At 42.6% G+C, this 16,833-nt stretch overlaps 1 protein-coding gene across 2 annotated transcripts; it reads right to left on the bottom strand.

The window, feature by feature from the left end:
• Nucleotides 1-401: 401 nt before the first annotated feature.
• LOC308676659 (uncharacterized protein) lies at nt 402-13,456 on the bottom strand. 2 transcript variants are annotated; one of them, XM_081342646.1, is made up of 15 exons: nt 13,396-13,456; nt 8,998-9,022; nt 8,177-8,328; nt 7,362-7,503; nt 7,009-7,193; nt 6,546-6,759; nt 4,910-4,947; nt 3,439-3,471; nt 2,914-3,023; nt 2,250-2,379; nt 1,959-2,069; nt 1,507-1,648; nt 1,316-1,404; nt 920-1,064; nt 402-693 (listed from the first exon to the last, which is right to left on the bottom strand). In XM_081342646.1, exons 1-15 carry the CDS (start codon nt 13,406-13,408, stop codon nt 654-656), a joined length of 1,569 nt encoding a protein of 522 aa, XP_081198772.1. In that variant the 5' UTR covers nt 13,409-13,456; the 3' UTR covers nt 402-653. The 2 variants fall into 2 exon arrangements, with proteins under 2 accessions (XP_081198772.1, XP_081198771.1); XM_081342645.1 differs by lacking the exon at nt 13,396-13,456 and adding an exon at nt 9,690-9,759.
• Nucleotides 13,457-16,833: the final 3,377 nt, after the last annotated feature.

Raw genomic sequence — 16,833 nt, 5'->3', positions numbered from 1 at the left:
AGCAAAGAAGAGCGGAAGTAACATCGTAACCAACTGCAGTGTCACAAGCTGCTTGTCCCAGTTGTGGCTGCTAAACAAGGACTGCCTGTACCTCATGGGAATTTCAGTGATGTAAGTAAGTAGTAGAACAGCAACATCACTCTTAATAAGACTCTGTTCCTTGTATTCTTGCATGTGAGATTTTGAAAACAAATGAGCCTAATAACCACCAACATTTCTACACTGGTTTTTCCTCAAACATTTATAAAAAAATTTTTACAGGAAAAAATGTATGCTGAAATTAACAAAATTAGCCCCGGGAGTCTCTTAGTTCAGACCTGAAGGACAAATTGAATCTAAAGCAATCTCTTTGGCGTTAGCATTTCCTGTATGACATAAAACCAATACAATTATTTTGAGAATTGACTGAAAACATCTTTATTATTCAGCTCTATGTCCGCCCCTGCCTTGCAATTACAACCACACAATGAAAATATATTTTTGTAATCTGGGATTAGTCCAAGTACAGTCAACAACAAAAAAATAATAAAAATAAAGACAGGCATACAAAGTCTGTACACAAACTCAACATGGGGTACACAATTTGCAATGAAGTTAGACATCATACAAAATAAAAAAAAAGTTTATAAATTCACATGGTCTGGGATCTTGGCTCAATAAGGTCTCTCACGGCGGTCTTGTCTGTGGTCCCCTCTGCAGGGCGAGAAGAAAAAAATAAATGAAATTTAAAATTACAGATGGTGACTACTAGCTATAGTTAGCAGTACTCCAGAGGCAAAGCTATTATGGGTGAAACTGGTTGGTGCTTAGGAGTGAAAAGCCTGATACAGATCCTAATAGCCTCTGGAAGGCTTTTTATTCAGGTGCAGAAATATGGTATTTATTAGCCACCCATCCCACTCCTAGAAATAAATTTTACCTAGAGTCCATTTTTCCTGGTCCAAAGCTGCCTCTGTCTCCGCCTCTTCCACCGCGGAATCCACCTCGGTCTCCCCCTCGGCCTCCCCGGAAACCACCTCTGTCAAAGCCTCCCCGTCCCCGTCGTTCTTCACCAAATCCGCCCCCTGGGAAAAGAGAATAGATTGCTCATCTCCAAAGGACAACTGTTGTTTTCCTATATTCAGACCTTTCCATGAAAACGCATGTCCTGCGTTTCACAAAATGAAAACAAAAATTATCTCGGCCGAAGACCCGTGGTACATTTGTGTCCTTCCCCATTCAAAGCAAACAAGAAATCTCACTCCTGTAGATGATGCTTCTCTTGTGGTAAGAACTCTAGTAGTTAAGTGCAGCTGATCCACTCCCTAATACTCACCCATATGTGGTCCCCCAGGCCCATCTGGTTTGGGTGCTTTGCACTGATTGCATTCATTGCGCCACGAAAAATTCATGTTCTCGCAGGTCCTACAAGTAGGCATCGTGGGAAGAAAGCCATTACAAACCAAATCAAATTCACAACTCACTACCATCTTCCCCGCCACACAAATTGCTACAGATTTTACTTACGGATTGGGACACTTCCAGTCTCCAGCACGCTGCTGGCCGCCTCCGCCACTAGGGAACCCACCCCGGTTGCCTCCACTGGAGCCACTGTTGCCGCCGCTGCCACTGCTGCCGCCGCCACCAAATCCACCACGGCCCATTGGTCCTGAAGAAAATTCAAGGGAGCAACTAAGAACGTTTTCTTGCCAGGATTTACTGCCTCATCCACTGTTACCAGTTGATTCTCAACCTCAAGCCATTTCACACATCTTCCAATTGCTGAGGTCAAGAAGTACTGCACTATAAGATATTCCTATCCATTTTACCTCCACATCCTACAACAGAACTTGGTCCTTCACTGCTGTGCTGAAGGACCGATTCTTGCTCTTCTCTTAAAATAGGGACAATAACATGACAGGAAGATGGATAAGCAGATGCTCCATTACTTTTCAGTTCCAAAGATAAGTCTTACTCACCTCCTCTACCGCCACGGCCTCTTCCAACACGGCCATTCCCCCCTCCTCGGTTGAAGTCTGCTCTCCGGGTGGCAAATGAAACTTTAATTGGGTTGCCGGAGAACTCTTTCCCTATGGAATTGGGGGGGGGGGGGGGGAGAAACACTTTTGTCCATTACTGTGTTCATCATTAACACTACTTTTTATTTCACTTAAATTCCAATGGCACCGAGACAGTTTCTATCCTATCACTTTGAACACAGCCATACAAATTCCCAGCAATAAATATACAATTCCAAATCAGCAGCCTACCATCAAACCAATCAATGGCAGCTTTTGCAGATGGGGGATCATCAAAAGAAACTGTGGCTTCTCCTTTCAGTTTTCCTGTCTCACGGTCTGTATACAGGTTAATCATAGGCTGCCCAGTTTTCTTGTTCATCTAAAAAGACACAAGAGATGACATTCTGGTCAAATGAAGTTTTCATTTCTGCTCATACTATTTAGGGACAATATTTGTTTGCTGCTCATTTCTGGAGACTGTCCCCCATCTCAAAATATAGGATTCCGGGCAGCTTACAACATTAAATAAAAACATAAAACCCATAGCAGCTGACGCTTACTGTATAATCAACAAAGAGCAATTAATCAAATAAGCAAGGAAGCAAGCAAACAGAAGCGTTCCCATCTTGCATTGGAGCCCCAGGTTTAAGTACAGAAGCAAATTTTTAGGGCCTTTTTTCTGTCTGTTATGTAGATTTTGTCTGTGAAGTATAAAAATGTTAACTAGCCTTTAGGTGAAAGATACATTATGAATAGAAACATGTGAAATCATCTTGGAATCTACTATTTTCTTGCTTCAAGAGCAATATAAATTTTCTCTTTATATGTGATTCACAAACTAGATGGGTGTTCCTCTGGATTCCCAGTAGCGTATTGCTAAATGGATCAGTGATAGTGTGGAGTATTTGCTTACCTTGATGAGGCCGATCTGCTTAAAGTATTCTGAAACCGACTCAATGGTTACATTTTCACCAAGTCCTTGGACAAAGATGGTGTTATTGTCAGAATTATCCTGCTCATTAGCTGCAAGAAAAGAATTAAGACTTTTAAACAAAATAAATCCCAAACAACACTTTAAGTATCAAATCATTCTGGGTTGTACAAATTTTCAATTCCATTTCAAGATTCCTTTTTATCGAAGTGAACATTTTCTTTGACTAAGTGCCACAAATCACCAATCCTGCATTATTAATGTTGAAAGTTGTTTGTTTTTAACACAACTGAAATCAGCTAGTTTAATGGTTTGTTATTCACAAGCATCCCAGAGGTCATAAGGCAAATTTGAAGATGCCCATCAAAGTCTCAAGTTATCCTTGAGGACTGCTTCACTGGCCTTGAGGAACACAAGTCCTTTAAGACAGAATACTTATCATCAATTCAAAGCTTTGCTTCGATTATTAAGTGGCATGAGTATCAAAGCAGTCAAACAACCACTTACCAGAATCGTGACGTGAGCCTTGGTCCCGTGGTCCTTTTGTCACATGAAAACAAGGAAGGAAAGATTCAGTTAGACAGAGAGTGGGCTCCCCACTTTTTTTCACATCATCACCATCACGACCACATTAGAAACAGGCCAGTGTTGAACATATGCAGCCTCACGATTAGAATATAGGAAAACATACCCGCCCAGTCAGAAGCACACCATGTCTTAATTGTGAGATTATTACATAACCAGTTTAAGCACTCTTTCCGCCAGGACATATAGAACCTAATTTTTGCAGCTTTGAAGGGAGGAGCGTGGCCTCCAGAGACACACTCAAAACGGTACGGGACAACCACCCGGAGGAATCTACTTTTCCACTTTCAGAGCATACATTAGTCACTGCTACCCAGAGTCTTTTATTGACCCTTGATCAGTTTATTTTTTTAAACCTCCAGCACCATGAGGCCTGTGGCAGAATTCTGCAACCTATTCCACTTCATTTTCTTGAACACAAGAGCTATGTGTTAAGTAGACACACCACCTTATACCACAGAACGTATTTTGAGTAAGTCCTTTTACAAGATTAGATCTTTAGTTTTGATAGACCATCAGGTTCTTTACTCTCACCAACCATTCTATTAACATATTATATACACAGATTTCTTTAAGAAACATTTGACACCTTTCAGCACATCCAATCATAATTACTTTTGAAAGCGTATGCCCAACACTGGTCTCAAATGCATTAACAATCCTATGTAGACCATTTTAAATTTTTTGTGCCAAGCCTTTTTCAGCAAACCCTATGGGAACGTTCCTTAAAACCAATTAGTTTAGTTTGGTACATTCACGTGTCTAAAAAAAAAAAAGACCACCTTTTATGTAACTTCGTATTAAAACCAAACTTTCTTTAGAATAGAAGCCTATGAAAACATTTATTTGTCGAAGAGCTCTTAAGAGTTTCATACAGACAAAAATTATACATTCCGGTTTGAAGGGAGCGGCCCCTCGCATTTCCTTCTTGTACCAGTGGTTTTTTAAACAAGGTAACATAAACCTTCATTTGTCCATGTTTCTTCAGGACTGCATGCACTTCCATTAACACTTTTTAAGCCAACATTTGCATGTGTGTTTCTAACAAGGGACAACACACAAGCCCAACATTTATGAAGTGAATTTTTCCACGTGTTCTCCCACAAAACACAAGTCTAGGTTTCATTATTTTTTTTCCAGTCTTGTTGCATAACATACAACCAAAATTGGCCCGAAGAACTTGGCTGAGTAGAAAACCCAGAACGTGGAAATCAGCGCCACAGATAACAACCAACCATTTTGGCATATGTGCCACAACAGGGAGTGCTCCCATAGGTTTTTATCTGATAAACGGTGGCTTTTCATTTCTTTGGCATACAAACACGAGTCTCCAAAAAATAATATAATAGAAATACACTTTTGTGGTTCAAGTTTTTGAACTCTTTGGACTTACCACCAAATTTATTGAAGCCACCACCTCGCTCACCACCGCTGAGGAGATAAGTTAGAAGATAATGATGCTTTTTCCATGGCTAAAAAGGTTTTGTTGCTAGAAACTACACCATATCCATTAAGATGCTGGCCAACACTTAGGTTTGATTCTTCCTGAAGATCTAAAGACAACCTGCTCCACCTTTTTCTTGCCCTCAGCATTTTTTTAAAATAAAGCATGATACCCTTGAAAAGGTTTGCAACTGCTAATGTTTAGTCAATCTTGCTTCCGAGCTTGAACCCGTTACATGTGGCGTCCTGATGCAGCTTTGGGGACAAAGTTGTTTTCCTTGTAGGTGTTCCTAGTCTTGGCATGACTGGTGAACCAAGCTTTTGTTTTTAAAATATTGCATACCGTGCACACTGTTATTTCTAGGCCACTTTTCTCAAATTATTGTTTTTGCAAAGCCTTTGTTGCATACAATCCTACGTGCAGATATCTGCTTTGAAAGCGTGTATAAAAACCCATTCTCTCATCAGAATACTCATAATATTAAATCACTCAGCTCTAAACACTGCATTATCTGCCTGCATTAAAGATCTCTCTCCCTTCCTCAGACCCTTAACTAACATGTGGAAGGTGGAGATTTGATTAAAGTTCATTGACTTTCACACCTGTGGCACACAAAATGCAGAATTTGTTAACAGAGCAGGTATTGTTAACAGAGCAACAACTTTTCATAAGCAAACAACCCTTCAACTACCCATATCTATACTCACCTCTCTACTATCTTGTCTCCCCCAAATCAGAACCCCCACATGGTCAATGTTGCTTAGCAATCATTGGCAATTATTTTCAAATATCAACTTTAGTCACCCCTTGATTAAAAAAAAGGAGGCAGTACAAGTACCTAAGAACAGTTTGAGGATACTACATGGTCACTCGTAAACCACAAGTACAAGGAATAAGTAAACATGAACACATCCATTTAAACCCAATTTGACAGCCATTACATGGCTAAACCATAGCATTCACCCCAAGGAAAGCTGGCTTACAATTTGCCCAGAAGCATGTTGCTGAAACAATCGTAGAAACCTCAAGTTGCTATCAGCATATAAACCATGCCCCTCATTAGGTTTACACTGGGATGGAATTGAAGGACAATCCTATTATCAATCTCCTTTCTGCAAAAATTGTAGTAGTATTGTATTTTGTAGTATGAGAATCCTCTACGTACTTGTACATGACTGTAACGTGTGTCACAGAGAAGTATAATTCACCTTTGAGGAACGGTACTGATACTCATATCAAGTGCACCTTTGAGGTTGTCAACAAATCCAGGTAGGATTACAAGATGAAAATACCGTATTTCACCCCATGCACCAACTTGTTACTGCGATGACTGATTTGTCAGAAATTTTAACTCCTTCACATGCAGGTAATAGAATACCTTTTTGACAGCCATTAAGAATTCACCCAGTACAAAAAAAAAGCACACCAATTGTGTACAAGGTGGTTTTCCCAGCCTTTTCCACCAAAACTTGTTTTCATTTTTCAAATTTTGTACCCTCCCAGAAACGCTTAGCTTTTTTCAAATACTAAGAAAAAAAAATTTAAAACCCGCTCCCTCTACCACAACAACCTGTTAGACACCTACCCCATGCCACCTCCACGGCCACCTCTGTTGCCACCTCTACCACCACTCCGATCAAAGCCACCTCTACCATATCCGCCGCCGCCACTTCCTCCTCCACTGCCTCTGCCACGACTGCGGTCCTGTTGACCCCCGTATCCACTTTGATCCTGGCTGCCATAGCCTCCTCCACTACCACTTCCGCTCATGGAGGACTGATCCTGGCCATAGCCACCAGCTGGAGAATGGGAAAAAACAAAACAAAACACCACGCACCAAGATTATATAACATGACCTTTGACTTCCGACAATAAGAAAACATGAGTAGGGAAGAGTAAAATTCTTGCAGTGGTCCTACTCTCCATCCCACCAGAATCAGACATTATATTCTCTAACTTCCCCTTTGCCAAAATTTAAACCAAGATGAAGCCAGGTGTGTGAATCAAAGGACAATGAGTTGGGAAAAGAAAAAAAAAAATCTACTCACAACCGCCACCACCTCCTCCAGTGCTGCTGCTGCCATATTGACTCTGCTGGCCGTAGCTCTGAGGTGGGTTGTAGGAAGGTTGCTGCCCGTAAGAGCTTTGCTGCTGGCTGCCATAGCTTGACTGCTGGCCATAACCCCCGCTTTGGGGTTGCCCGTAACTGGAGGTTTGGGAACTGGTGCCATAACTGCAGATTTCACACAAAAAACCAAGCATAAATAATACCGTTCTAGCCTCATTCAAAGTACACCCATGTTTTTATCCTATTAGGATTCTTCAGGTTCCCAGCTCCAGACCCATCCCACAACTCTGAACAGGAAGGGGGGAAAAAAAGCCCAGGAGTTAGCCCATTTACCTTCCAGTGCTGGAACTGGTTGGCTGCTGAGAATAGCTGGGATAGGATGATTGCTGTGCATAGGATGACTGTGACGTCTGACTACTGCCATATCCTGTGGATGAGCCATAAGCTTGTGGTGTGGACTGAGTGCCATATCCAGCTATTATGTTTAAAACAAGGGGGGAGGGAGTTCAGCAATAAATCAGCATTAAATCTGGTGTCGTTATCAATGGCTGCCGGATTTCCCACCATTACTTACAGCTTTGAATTAAATACAAGAGTTTGTATTTGTTTCAAAAGGTATGTTTGTTTGGAATATGCAGGAGGATGTAACACAACACCTGCCTACAACCCACTAAAGAGATATATTTGTTGTGCCAAGACCACATAGCTGCATCAGTCTCCCAACAATAGCTATATCATCCTGCAAAATGACATGGTTGCTTTAATAACTCAGAAGGGTGCTGCATTTGCTTCTGAAGTACAGCACAACCGTAACACGGATGTTTTAATGAACAGATACTATTGCCAAGTTGGGAAATACAAAAGTAAGTCTCACAACGTTACAGTCATCTTTCTAATCCCAAATCAAATTCTATAATTTTAGTGAACAAGCAAAGAAATTCCAATAATTATCACCAAACTTTATCATGGGATGGGATGTAACAGCGTAATTTCCATACTTTTGCCTCTATAAACCAAGTCTATATGTTGGTGCGTTATAGAACTGACTTGGAAAAAACAAGCCAGAATCACTTATTTCCCCAGCTCAGCTGATCTCTCACATTTTCCTATGTAGTTATGAAGTTCAAAAATAAGACTACTGTACTCACAGCCCTGCGTCTGACCATAAGACGAGCTGTAACTACTTTGGCCATATCCAGAAGTATCCGCTGATTGCCCATAGCCACCATAACTCTGCTGTCCATATGGCTGGCTAGTTTGAGAATAACCTTGTGTGGGTGGAGTTGGGTAGGCCCCATAACTAGTGGAAAGGAAGAGATAAAAATCAGCCAAGTAAGGAACTTATTTCCACAATGAACTTTCAGACTGTATTTTTGCTTTTCACTGTATATCTAGTGTATTCTCTTTAAATTACAAAGGTTGCAGGTGCATTTCCAAGATAGCTGATAACTCCACAAATGAGGGAATTGTGCTGTGTAACTCTGAAAACTTACTGGAAATACTCAGAAATAGGCAATACATTAAACTTCTTCTACTTTAAAAACAGCTTTAATATTCTCTATGGTTGGAACAAGTTAATAGTTTTCCAGGAGCCCTTGGAAACTTTAGCATTATGGGGTTATCCTGTTATCAAATTGCATTAGGCAATTTAATGAATATTCTAAAATAAATGAAATTTTAAGCATCATTCCCTAAGTGCAACTGGGCTAGACATATTATTTGTAAGGAATTATGGTTATTAGTACAGTTTAATCGCTAATCAAGATACAAGTCTGAATTTGTGAATCAGATTTCTGGACAATTCAGTGCCACAAAATCTTCACATTTTTATAGAAAAAAAACTTGCCTACTGAATGCATGATATATCAAAATATCAGAGAGAGAAAGAGAGATAGGTAGTACCTTTTGATAAACAAAATAAAACAAACATGTTACTCATAAATAGAAAATTAATTCCAATGTTATTTACCTCTGTGTTGCTGACTGGCTATAATCTGCAAGAGAATTGGGAAAATTAAAACAGATCCACTTTACAAATTTTGAGAACCTAACACAGTGAAAGGCAATCCCCAATTTGTATTACATTTCACAGCATCCCCAAGAATCAGGGCCAAAAGATGCCCAGTTTTATTTCAATTTCTGAGATGTCACAAGTTATATAGCATTGGCCATACATCTGTACAAAGAACTGAAAATGTTTTGCAGTCCATGGCTGTCATTCACTACTCAGAATAGATACATATGCTCAAGAGCTGTATCCCAGTGCTGGTTCACAGTACTGCACAAAAAAATTCTAAAATCTGTTGCCACCTTGGCATGAGATTTGCAGAATGTGACAATAAAATATATTGTTACACTTCAAATGCTACCCATTATGCACAACACAAATGTGAAAAAGCAGAGCTTGCCCCTGTAACATCACATTTAACTTTGTTGTAGCTGTTACCTGGATTTTCAGGTTCCATTAGTTTTTTTTAACAATATTAGCATTTAAACATGGCATCCATGCCTCCTTTTGAAGTTCCAGAAACCATGTTTTTTTTCTTTTTAACCAAGCTAATATTTTTAATGTAAAAAAAATCAATCTTTCAGCAATTAAATGGAGAGCATATTCTGGGAATCCTTGGGATACACTTGCCAATATTAAAAAAACATACAAACCTGACTCAAAAAAGGAATGATGTATGTAACCCATAAATTTGTTGCTGACGAAATGTTACCTAGAACCAGTACTTTCTACTATTTCTCGTCCAATTCATATCTTCTACTGTTGTTTTCTAATACATCAGATATACTGAAAGCATCATTTTGGTAACCTACAAAAACTTGACCATCCTCCATCTTCAATAACATCTTTTGCTTTGCCTGAAGTATCCATGACTCATGGGATGCATGTGTGAGCCAACTTTGCAAAGTTAGTGTCTCTTTCCAAATTCAGAGACCATATTTTTCATCTTTACACCAATCTGGATAACTTGAGTTTTAGGCAACAGCTGGGGATGATTCTGGTGGTCAGTTTAATCAGATTTGCAGAACTTTTTTGGGGGGGGCAAAATTCAAGAATCCTTTCAGTCCAGAAGGGGAGGGGGTAAGAATTAAAAACTTTGAGGGGACAAACTGTTACCTGGAATGTTAGACAGACTTCATTATTAAGACTTTTAAAAGGGTAATATTAGCATTTTTTAACAATTGCAATCTAGGCCTCTTCTCATAATTTTAAGAAAACATGTTTTTTTCTCTTCTTAGCCAAGGCCATTTTGGTATGTCAAGAACTTCCTTTTTTGGCAACTACACAAATCTATTCTGGAAGTCCTTGAATATACTTGCAAGTGTTGAGATACAAACTTGACTAGGACAGGGAGTATGTCACTCATAAATCTGCCACTTGTAATAATAAATAATAAACCTTTATTGTCAAAGTACAACATGTGTACATTGAGATTAGCTGAGCCTCCCCCCCCTGCTCTCTCCCCCCAACACACAGTGACAACAAACCCTCCATCCTACCACACCATGTGAACCAACTACACCACACACCAGCCTCCCAAGTCAATTCTGCATAAGATTATGTCCCATTTAAAAGCCTAACAGCCCACGGATAAAAGCTATTTTTCAGCCTGTTGGTACGGCTGGCTATGTTCCTATATCTCCTACCGGATGGTAGGAGAGTAAAGAGATACCATCCAGGGTGTGAATCATCCCTGAGAATCTTCCTCACTCTTCCAAGGCAACGAGCCCTGGCGATGTCATCCAGTGGTGTCAGGGAACAGCCCACAATGTCTTGTGCTGTGCTCACTACCCTCTGTAATACTTTCCTATCCGCGGCTGTCAGACCAGCATACCAAACCACAATACCATAAGAGAGGACGCTCTCCATAGTAGACCGTTAAAAGAGGGTCATTAGCTGTTGTTCTACCCTGTTCTTCCGCAAGACCCTAAGAAAGTGAAGCCTCTCTTGGGCCTTTCTAGCCACCTGGGTTGTGTTAACTTTCTAGGTCAGATCTTCAGAGGTAGACTCCCAGAAATTTAAAGGAGGAAACTCTCTCTACACAGTCCTCCCCGATGTAAAGTGGGGCAGGTTCCTCCTTTTTCCTCCAGAAGTCTAACACCATCTCTTTCGTCTTGCTGATGTTTAGGTGCAAGTTGTTGTTACTACACCATATGGATAGTTTTTGTACCTCCGCCCTATATGCTGTCTCATCCCCACCTGTAATAAGACCCACCACAGTTGTATCATCTGTGAACCTATCGCAGTAGATGGGTCAGATGCTACACAATCATAAGTGTATAAAGAGTACAGGTAGGGGCTAAGCACACAGCCCTGTGGCGTGCCGGTGCAAAGCTTCAGGGGGGTGGACAAAGCAGACCCGACCCTCACTCTTTGTAACCAATCCCCTAAGAAAGTCTTGAATCCAATCGCAGATGGGGGGGGGGGGGGAGAATTTCAAGTCAGTAGAATATATGAGAATCAATGTCTTCTTATTGTTTAAGTCTCATACATGTCTTTATTGTTTGATCATTTGCTTACTCATGTTTCACATGTACTTAATGTATCCCATCATTTGTTTCTGTACCCTATATAAAAATATCTGATCCTCCTTAATAAATGCTTTTTTTTTTTGCTTTGCCTCAATCACTGCATTCGGTGTTTTGGATTTTGGGGTAGGTGAAAAAGACCACCTTTGCATACGTAACGGTGTTTTCTCTCAAATTCAGTGAAGTTAGGACTGCCCCCCCCACCTTCCTTCATTCCGCTGGGACCTGAAGACCTGGCTCTTTGAGCTTTCCGGCCCAAGCTGAGAGTTTTTCATTGGGGTTTTATATTTTTCAGGGATCAAATTTAATTATTTTTAATTGTTTTTAACTTTTGTATTGTTGACGTTTTTAAATACCTTGTAAACTGCCCTGAGTCCTACGGGGGAAAAGGGCGGTATATAAATTCAATAAACTTCAACTTAAATTAAGGTCTTTTCCTTCAGCTCTAGCCTGGGACAGCAAACAATTCCTAAGTTCTCCAATTCTCCTTGTGCAAAGGTCCATTAAAAAAAAACAAAACCCATCCAACAGCCCACGATGGCAAATAACAAGCAAATAATAAGAACAGCGGGGGGGGGGGGAAAGAACCAAGGCCGCGCTGTCAAAATGAGCGACAAGCTTAACAAGGACTGAGGGGATAATTCACCTACCCATAAGAGCAGAAAACAGCTGTTAAGGCTCAGTTACGAGCTTGAACAGATTTAGATTCGGCTGAAGGGGTGTGTGTGTGGAATTGGGGCCGAGCCCAGCGGCTCCTTTTACAGCCCCTCTTAAGGGAAGACGGGCGGGGAGTAGCGCGCGCTTCCCTCAGCGGCCGAGCAGCCGTTTGGGCGCGCGTGGGCGAGCTGGCATTCTTAACTCTAAACTATGAGGCGCAACCGTTGAGGAGGAACCCAGATGTAACACTGCGACAAAAAAAAACACACCAGGCTTCTACGCGCACGCGCCGTCGGCCCACACAGACTCGCGGCTAGACGAGGCAGCGCATGCGTGCTCCCGATTTGCCTGGTGGTTCAAAAAAGCCAGCTTCGCCCCGATTTTTTTTCTCCTCCAAACGTTCCGTCTCACGCATGCGTGGTTGTCGCCGTCCCTCAAGAGTTCCGCGGAAACCCCGTTTCTCTCTCTCTCTCTCTTTTTCCGCTCCCTCCCTCCCCTCGGGTTCTCACGCTTTCCTAAAATGGCCGCAGCGGATGGCGCAGTTTCAAGAGCGATGGCGATGGGCAAAGCCTTCCGCGGACAGGGAGAAAGTCAATTCGTTCAACCTCCCTTCCCCGGTCTCTTTTCAAACAGGCCAGGATCTAGAAACCAGCCCAAGAGCTCTGGCCGCCCCATCCGTCTGTCAAAAGGGGGGCGGCTTGTCCCGCTCCCCAAAATAAACGGGGCAGAGACTCCTCATCTCGACCGATGCCTCGCCTCTCGGCCGCCCTGCGCGCTCTCTCAAAGCCCCGCCTCAACGGAAGCCCTGAAATCTCACTGGCGGATTTCTCTTGGCGGTCTCACCCGAAAGCACGAAGCGTCGGCTCTTTGGCTCCGGGTTCTGATCCGAGGCACGTCCGCCTCTTCCTCTTTCCCCGATTCCTCCCTCCCGCGATGGATCCCCCCGGAATTGGCACCCCTGCGGTAAAGCCTCTTCCACGGAAGCCCATTGGCCCTAGTGCCCCATCGCTCGTTCCCTGTGACCACGAGGACTAGCGACTTGACCCTGCTAAAATCAAGCTTAAAACCCTGCGCGCGCGCGCGCACGCACGCCCGTTGCGACGGTTGTGAGAGCCCGGCGTCCCCTTCGCGGTCTCTCCGGAAAACCGATCGAGTCTCCTCTTGCCCTTCTCACCGTTGGATGCCATCGCTGCAGCTTCCCGATCAACCTTCCCTCCGCGTCGCCTTCGCCGCAAGTCCCGGCCGCTCCCTTCGCGGCAAATATACCCGCCCCTCCCCTTTCCTTTTGGGCAGCACCATCTTAGAGGGTAGGGGTGACCAGGGAAAGTCCTTTGAATGAGGCCAATTCCCTTGCGTTCAAAAAAAAAAAGAGAGACTCTCTCGTTCACTGATGAGCGTGCAAGCTCCCACCCGAAGTTTCTTTATTTGGAAATAAGGCTTCCCGCATCAGCGGGAAGAGATTTAGAAAGCCAGCTTCTTTCCTCCCTCCCCCCCCCGCACAGTCGAAATGGTGCCAGCCCGACCTGCTGGGTGGGCATGAGATCACGACGGCAGCCTGGGCGCAACCAAAGCACGAAGTGGAGGGGGGGGGAATTGAGGAAAAATCAGGGAAAGAATCTGTGGTGGAACCGGGGGTGGCGTCCTTTTTTGCAAGGCAACCCTATGGGTTAAATGTCAGAGGAATCTAGCGTTATTTAAAACGGATTTATAGACCGCAGGGGTTAGCACACTTCGGATCTAGTTCTGAGCAGAATAATAATAATAATAATAATAAAAATAATAATAAAAATAATAATAAAAATAATAATAATAATAATAATAATAATAATAATAATAATAATAATAATAATAATAATAATAATAATAATAATAGTTATTGTTATTGTTGTTGTTATTATTATTATTATTATTAAGTTGGAAGGGACCCTGGAGGTCATCTAGTCCAACCCCCTGCTCAGTTCTGGGAATCCAGCATCGGTTGCTTCTAAGAGGACAGAGGCAGGCCCCGTGAAAGGCATCGCTGCAATTCAGGCCCATCGTCTTTCGGGACAGGAGGGGGAGAAGATCTGGCCGAGCAGTCCACCCTGTTTCGCCTCTTGCCTGGTGCACTTTTGCACGCTCCGCTTCTGAAAAGGGCTCCGAAATGCTGGGGCAAAAATCTGGCAGCTCAGCCCCCCCCCCCCCCGATCTTGCTAAGCCCACTTAACCAGCATAGCACACAAGCCAACAAAAGCCCTTAAGAACATTATAAGCAAATCAAAAGACCCAGCAACCCCAGAAGAAAGGAACAGGAGTCATCTACAATATACGATGCAAGAAGTGCAACAGTCACTGTGTAGGTAGGGCAAACAGGCAGAAGACTGGCAGAATGCATCCATGAATACCAACTGGCCGTCGAAAAGGCATGACGAAAATTCTTTCATTTCACAACATGTAGACAGATTAGTTTTAGTTGAGGAAATGTGACAATCCTAGACCAGGCCAAATCCAAAGATGCCAGGGAATTTCTAGAAGCCTGGCACTCGTGACAATTCAGCCATCAATAGACACGTAGACATTTAACAACATCTATAGAATCTATAGAATCCCGAGTGCCGCGTAACAGAGTGAGCACCTGTTACTCGTCCCAGCTTCTGCCAACCTAGCAGTTCGAAAGCACGTAAAAAAAAATGCAAGTAGAAAAATAGGGACCACTCCGGTGGGAAGGTAACAGCGTTCCGTGCGCCTTTGGCATCTAGTCATGCCGGCCACATGACCACGGAGACGTCCTCAGACAAGCGCTGGCTCTTCGGCTTTGAAACGGAGATGAGCACCAACTAGCACACATGTGCGGGGGAACCTTTACCTTATAGAATATGCAAAAGAGACAATCAACCAGCCCAAAAGAGAAAAAGATTCTGGCACCTCCCCATCAGTAATCAGCACTCAGGTCAGCATAGATTAACTCCAAGGTCAACTTCAGATCAACAAGCAAGCAAGCAAGCAAGCAATACCCCAGTCAAGAAACTGCCACAGAGCTATTAGTAAACAGCCCAACCAAAGGATCCCTAAGACCGCCCCCACCCATCCAGACAGACAAGACACCAGAATATCAACTGACAGTACTGATGATGTTACCTACAGTAGTTTCAATTTTAATTTTAATTTTAATTGGGGGCTTTTACCTTTTCAGGGACTGTTGTAATTTTTTTAATCGTTTTTAACTTTTGTATTTCTTGTTTTAATTACCCTGTAAACCGCCCTGAGTCCTTCGGGAAAGGGCGGTATACAAATCTAAATAAATAAATAAATAAATAAATAGGGTAATGAAACCTTAGAAAGAAAAAGGAAGAAAGCTCAGAGAGCACCAAGGGCCCCTTCATTTCAACCCTGAGCTACAAATATTCTCCTTCATTGGTACTGAAAGTGGCTGTTTTGACCTAGAAAGCCACAAATCCACCTCAATCAGCTTATACGTGCATAACGTGGGTTCAACATTGGAGGGTTTGGGGAGTGCTTGGAGCAGGCAGGGCCTTTTTAGTGGTGGCCCCCTGAAGCAGCTCCTCTATGTTTGCTATGTTTCCCATGTGTAAGAAATGCTAGTTTGCGCCATCTGGCTTGTCTTCCTTTCTCTCATTCTGCCACTACAATCCTCAAGAGTTGCTTGCATTTCATTTCATTGATGACATGGAATTTAAGCAGCATTTATGCTGCGGATTAGCACAGCGGCCTGTTTTTACAGAGAGACTGATTCAGAAATGGATGCATCGGTATAAAACATGAATGTACAATAAATATAAGACTTAAAACGTATGAAGAACAGTTGCAGGCACTAGGTATGGCTAGTCTAGAGAAAAGGACTAGGGATGACATAGCAGCATTCCAATATTTGAGGGGCTGCCACAAAGAAAAGAGGGGTCAACTTATTTACCATCGGAAGGCAAGACAAGAAACAATGGGTGGAAACTAATCAAGGAGAGAAGCAACCTGGAATTAAGGAGAAACTTCCTAACACTCAGAACAATTAAACAGTGGAACAGCTTGCCTCCAAGAAGTTGTGGGTGCTTCATCACTGGAGGTTTTTAAGAAGAGACTGGACAGCCACTTGTCTGAAATGGTACAGCAGGGTGTTGGACTAGAAGACCTCCAAGGTCCCTTTCAGCTTGATTCCGATCCTGATATTTTTTATTAGATCCCACATTTGAACCGATGAACAGAAATGCGTGCACTTGCACAAGCATTAACTCTGCTGTGAAATTGGCTAAAAGAAAATGGCCCCTCTGGTTGACAGATTTTGCATCCTATCCATATCCTGCCTCTTGTTCAAATTTTCACATTGACTCGCACAGCCTTCCAAGATGTCACAAAAGCATGCGAGCTTGGGCTTTGGATGAAAAAGGGAGGAATGCAGTGGAGAAAGGCCGCTAAACAAACATTTTCATCTTTGGGGCAGCTAGTCTGCCTGGATACTGCGAAGAATTGATTTATCCTCCTAATGATAACCTGCCTGTTTTCACTGCATCAATAACGTTGGTGTGTGGCAGCTTAATATTCTAATATATTGCAACCAACCTCCCCGGGCAAAAATGAGTAGGTATAATTTTCTACGGCAGTCTCAATTCTCCAATTCTCT

This window comes from Vipera berus (genome assembly GCF_964194415.1).
Source record: "Vipera berus genome assembly, chromosome: W".
NCBI classification, from domain to species: domain Eukaryota; kingdom Metazoa; phylum Chordata; class Lepidosauria; order Squamata; family Viperidae; genus Vipera; species Vipera berus.
This window is presented reverse-complemented; position numbering and strand designations above follow the sequence as displayed.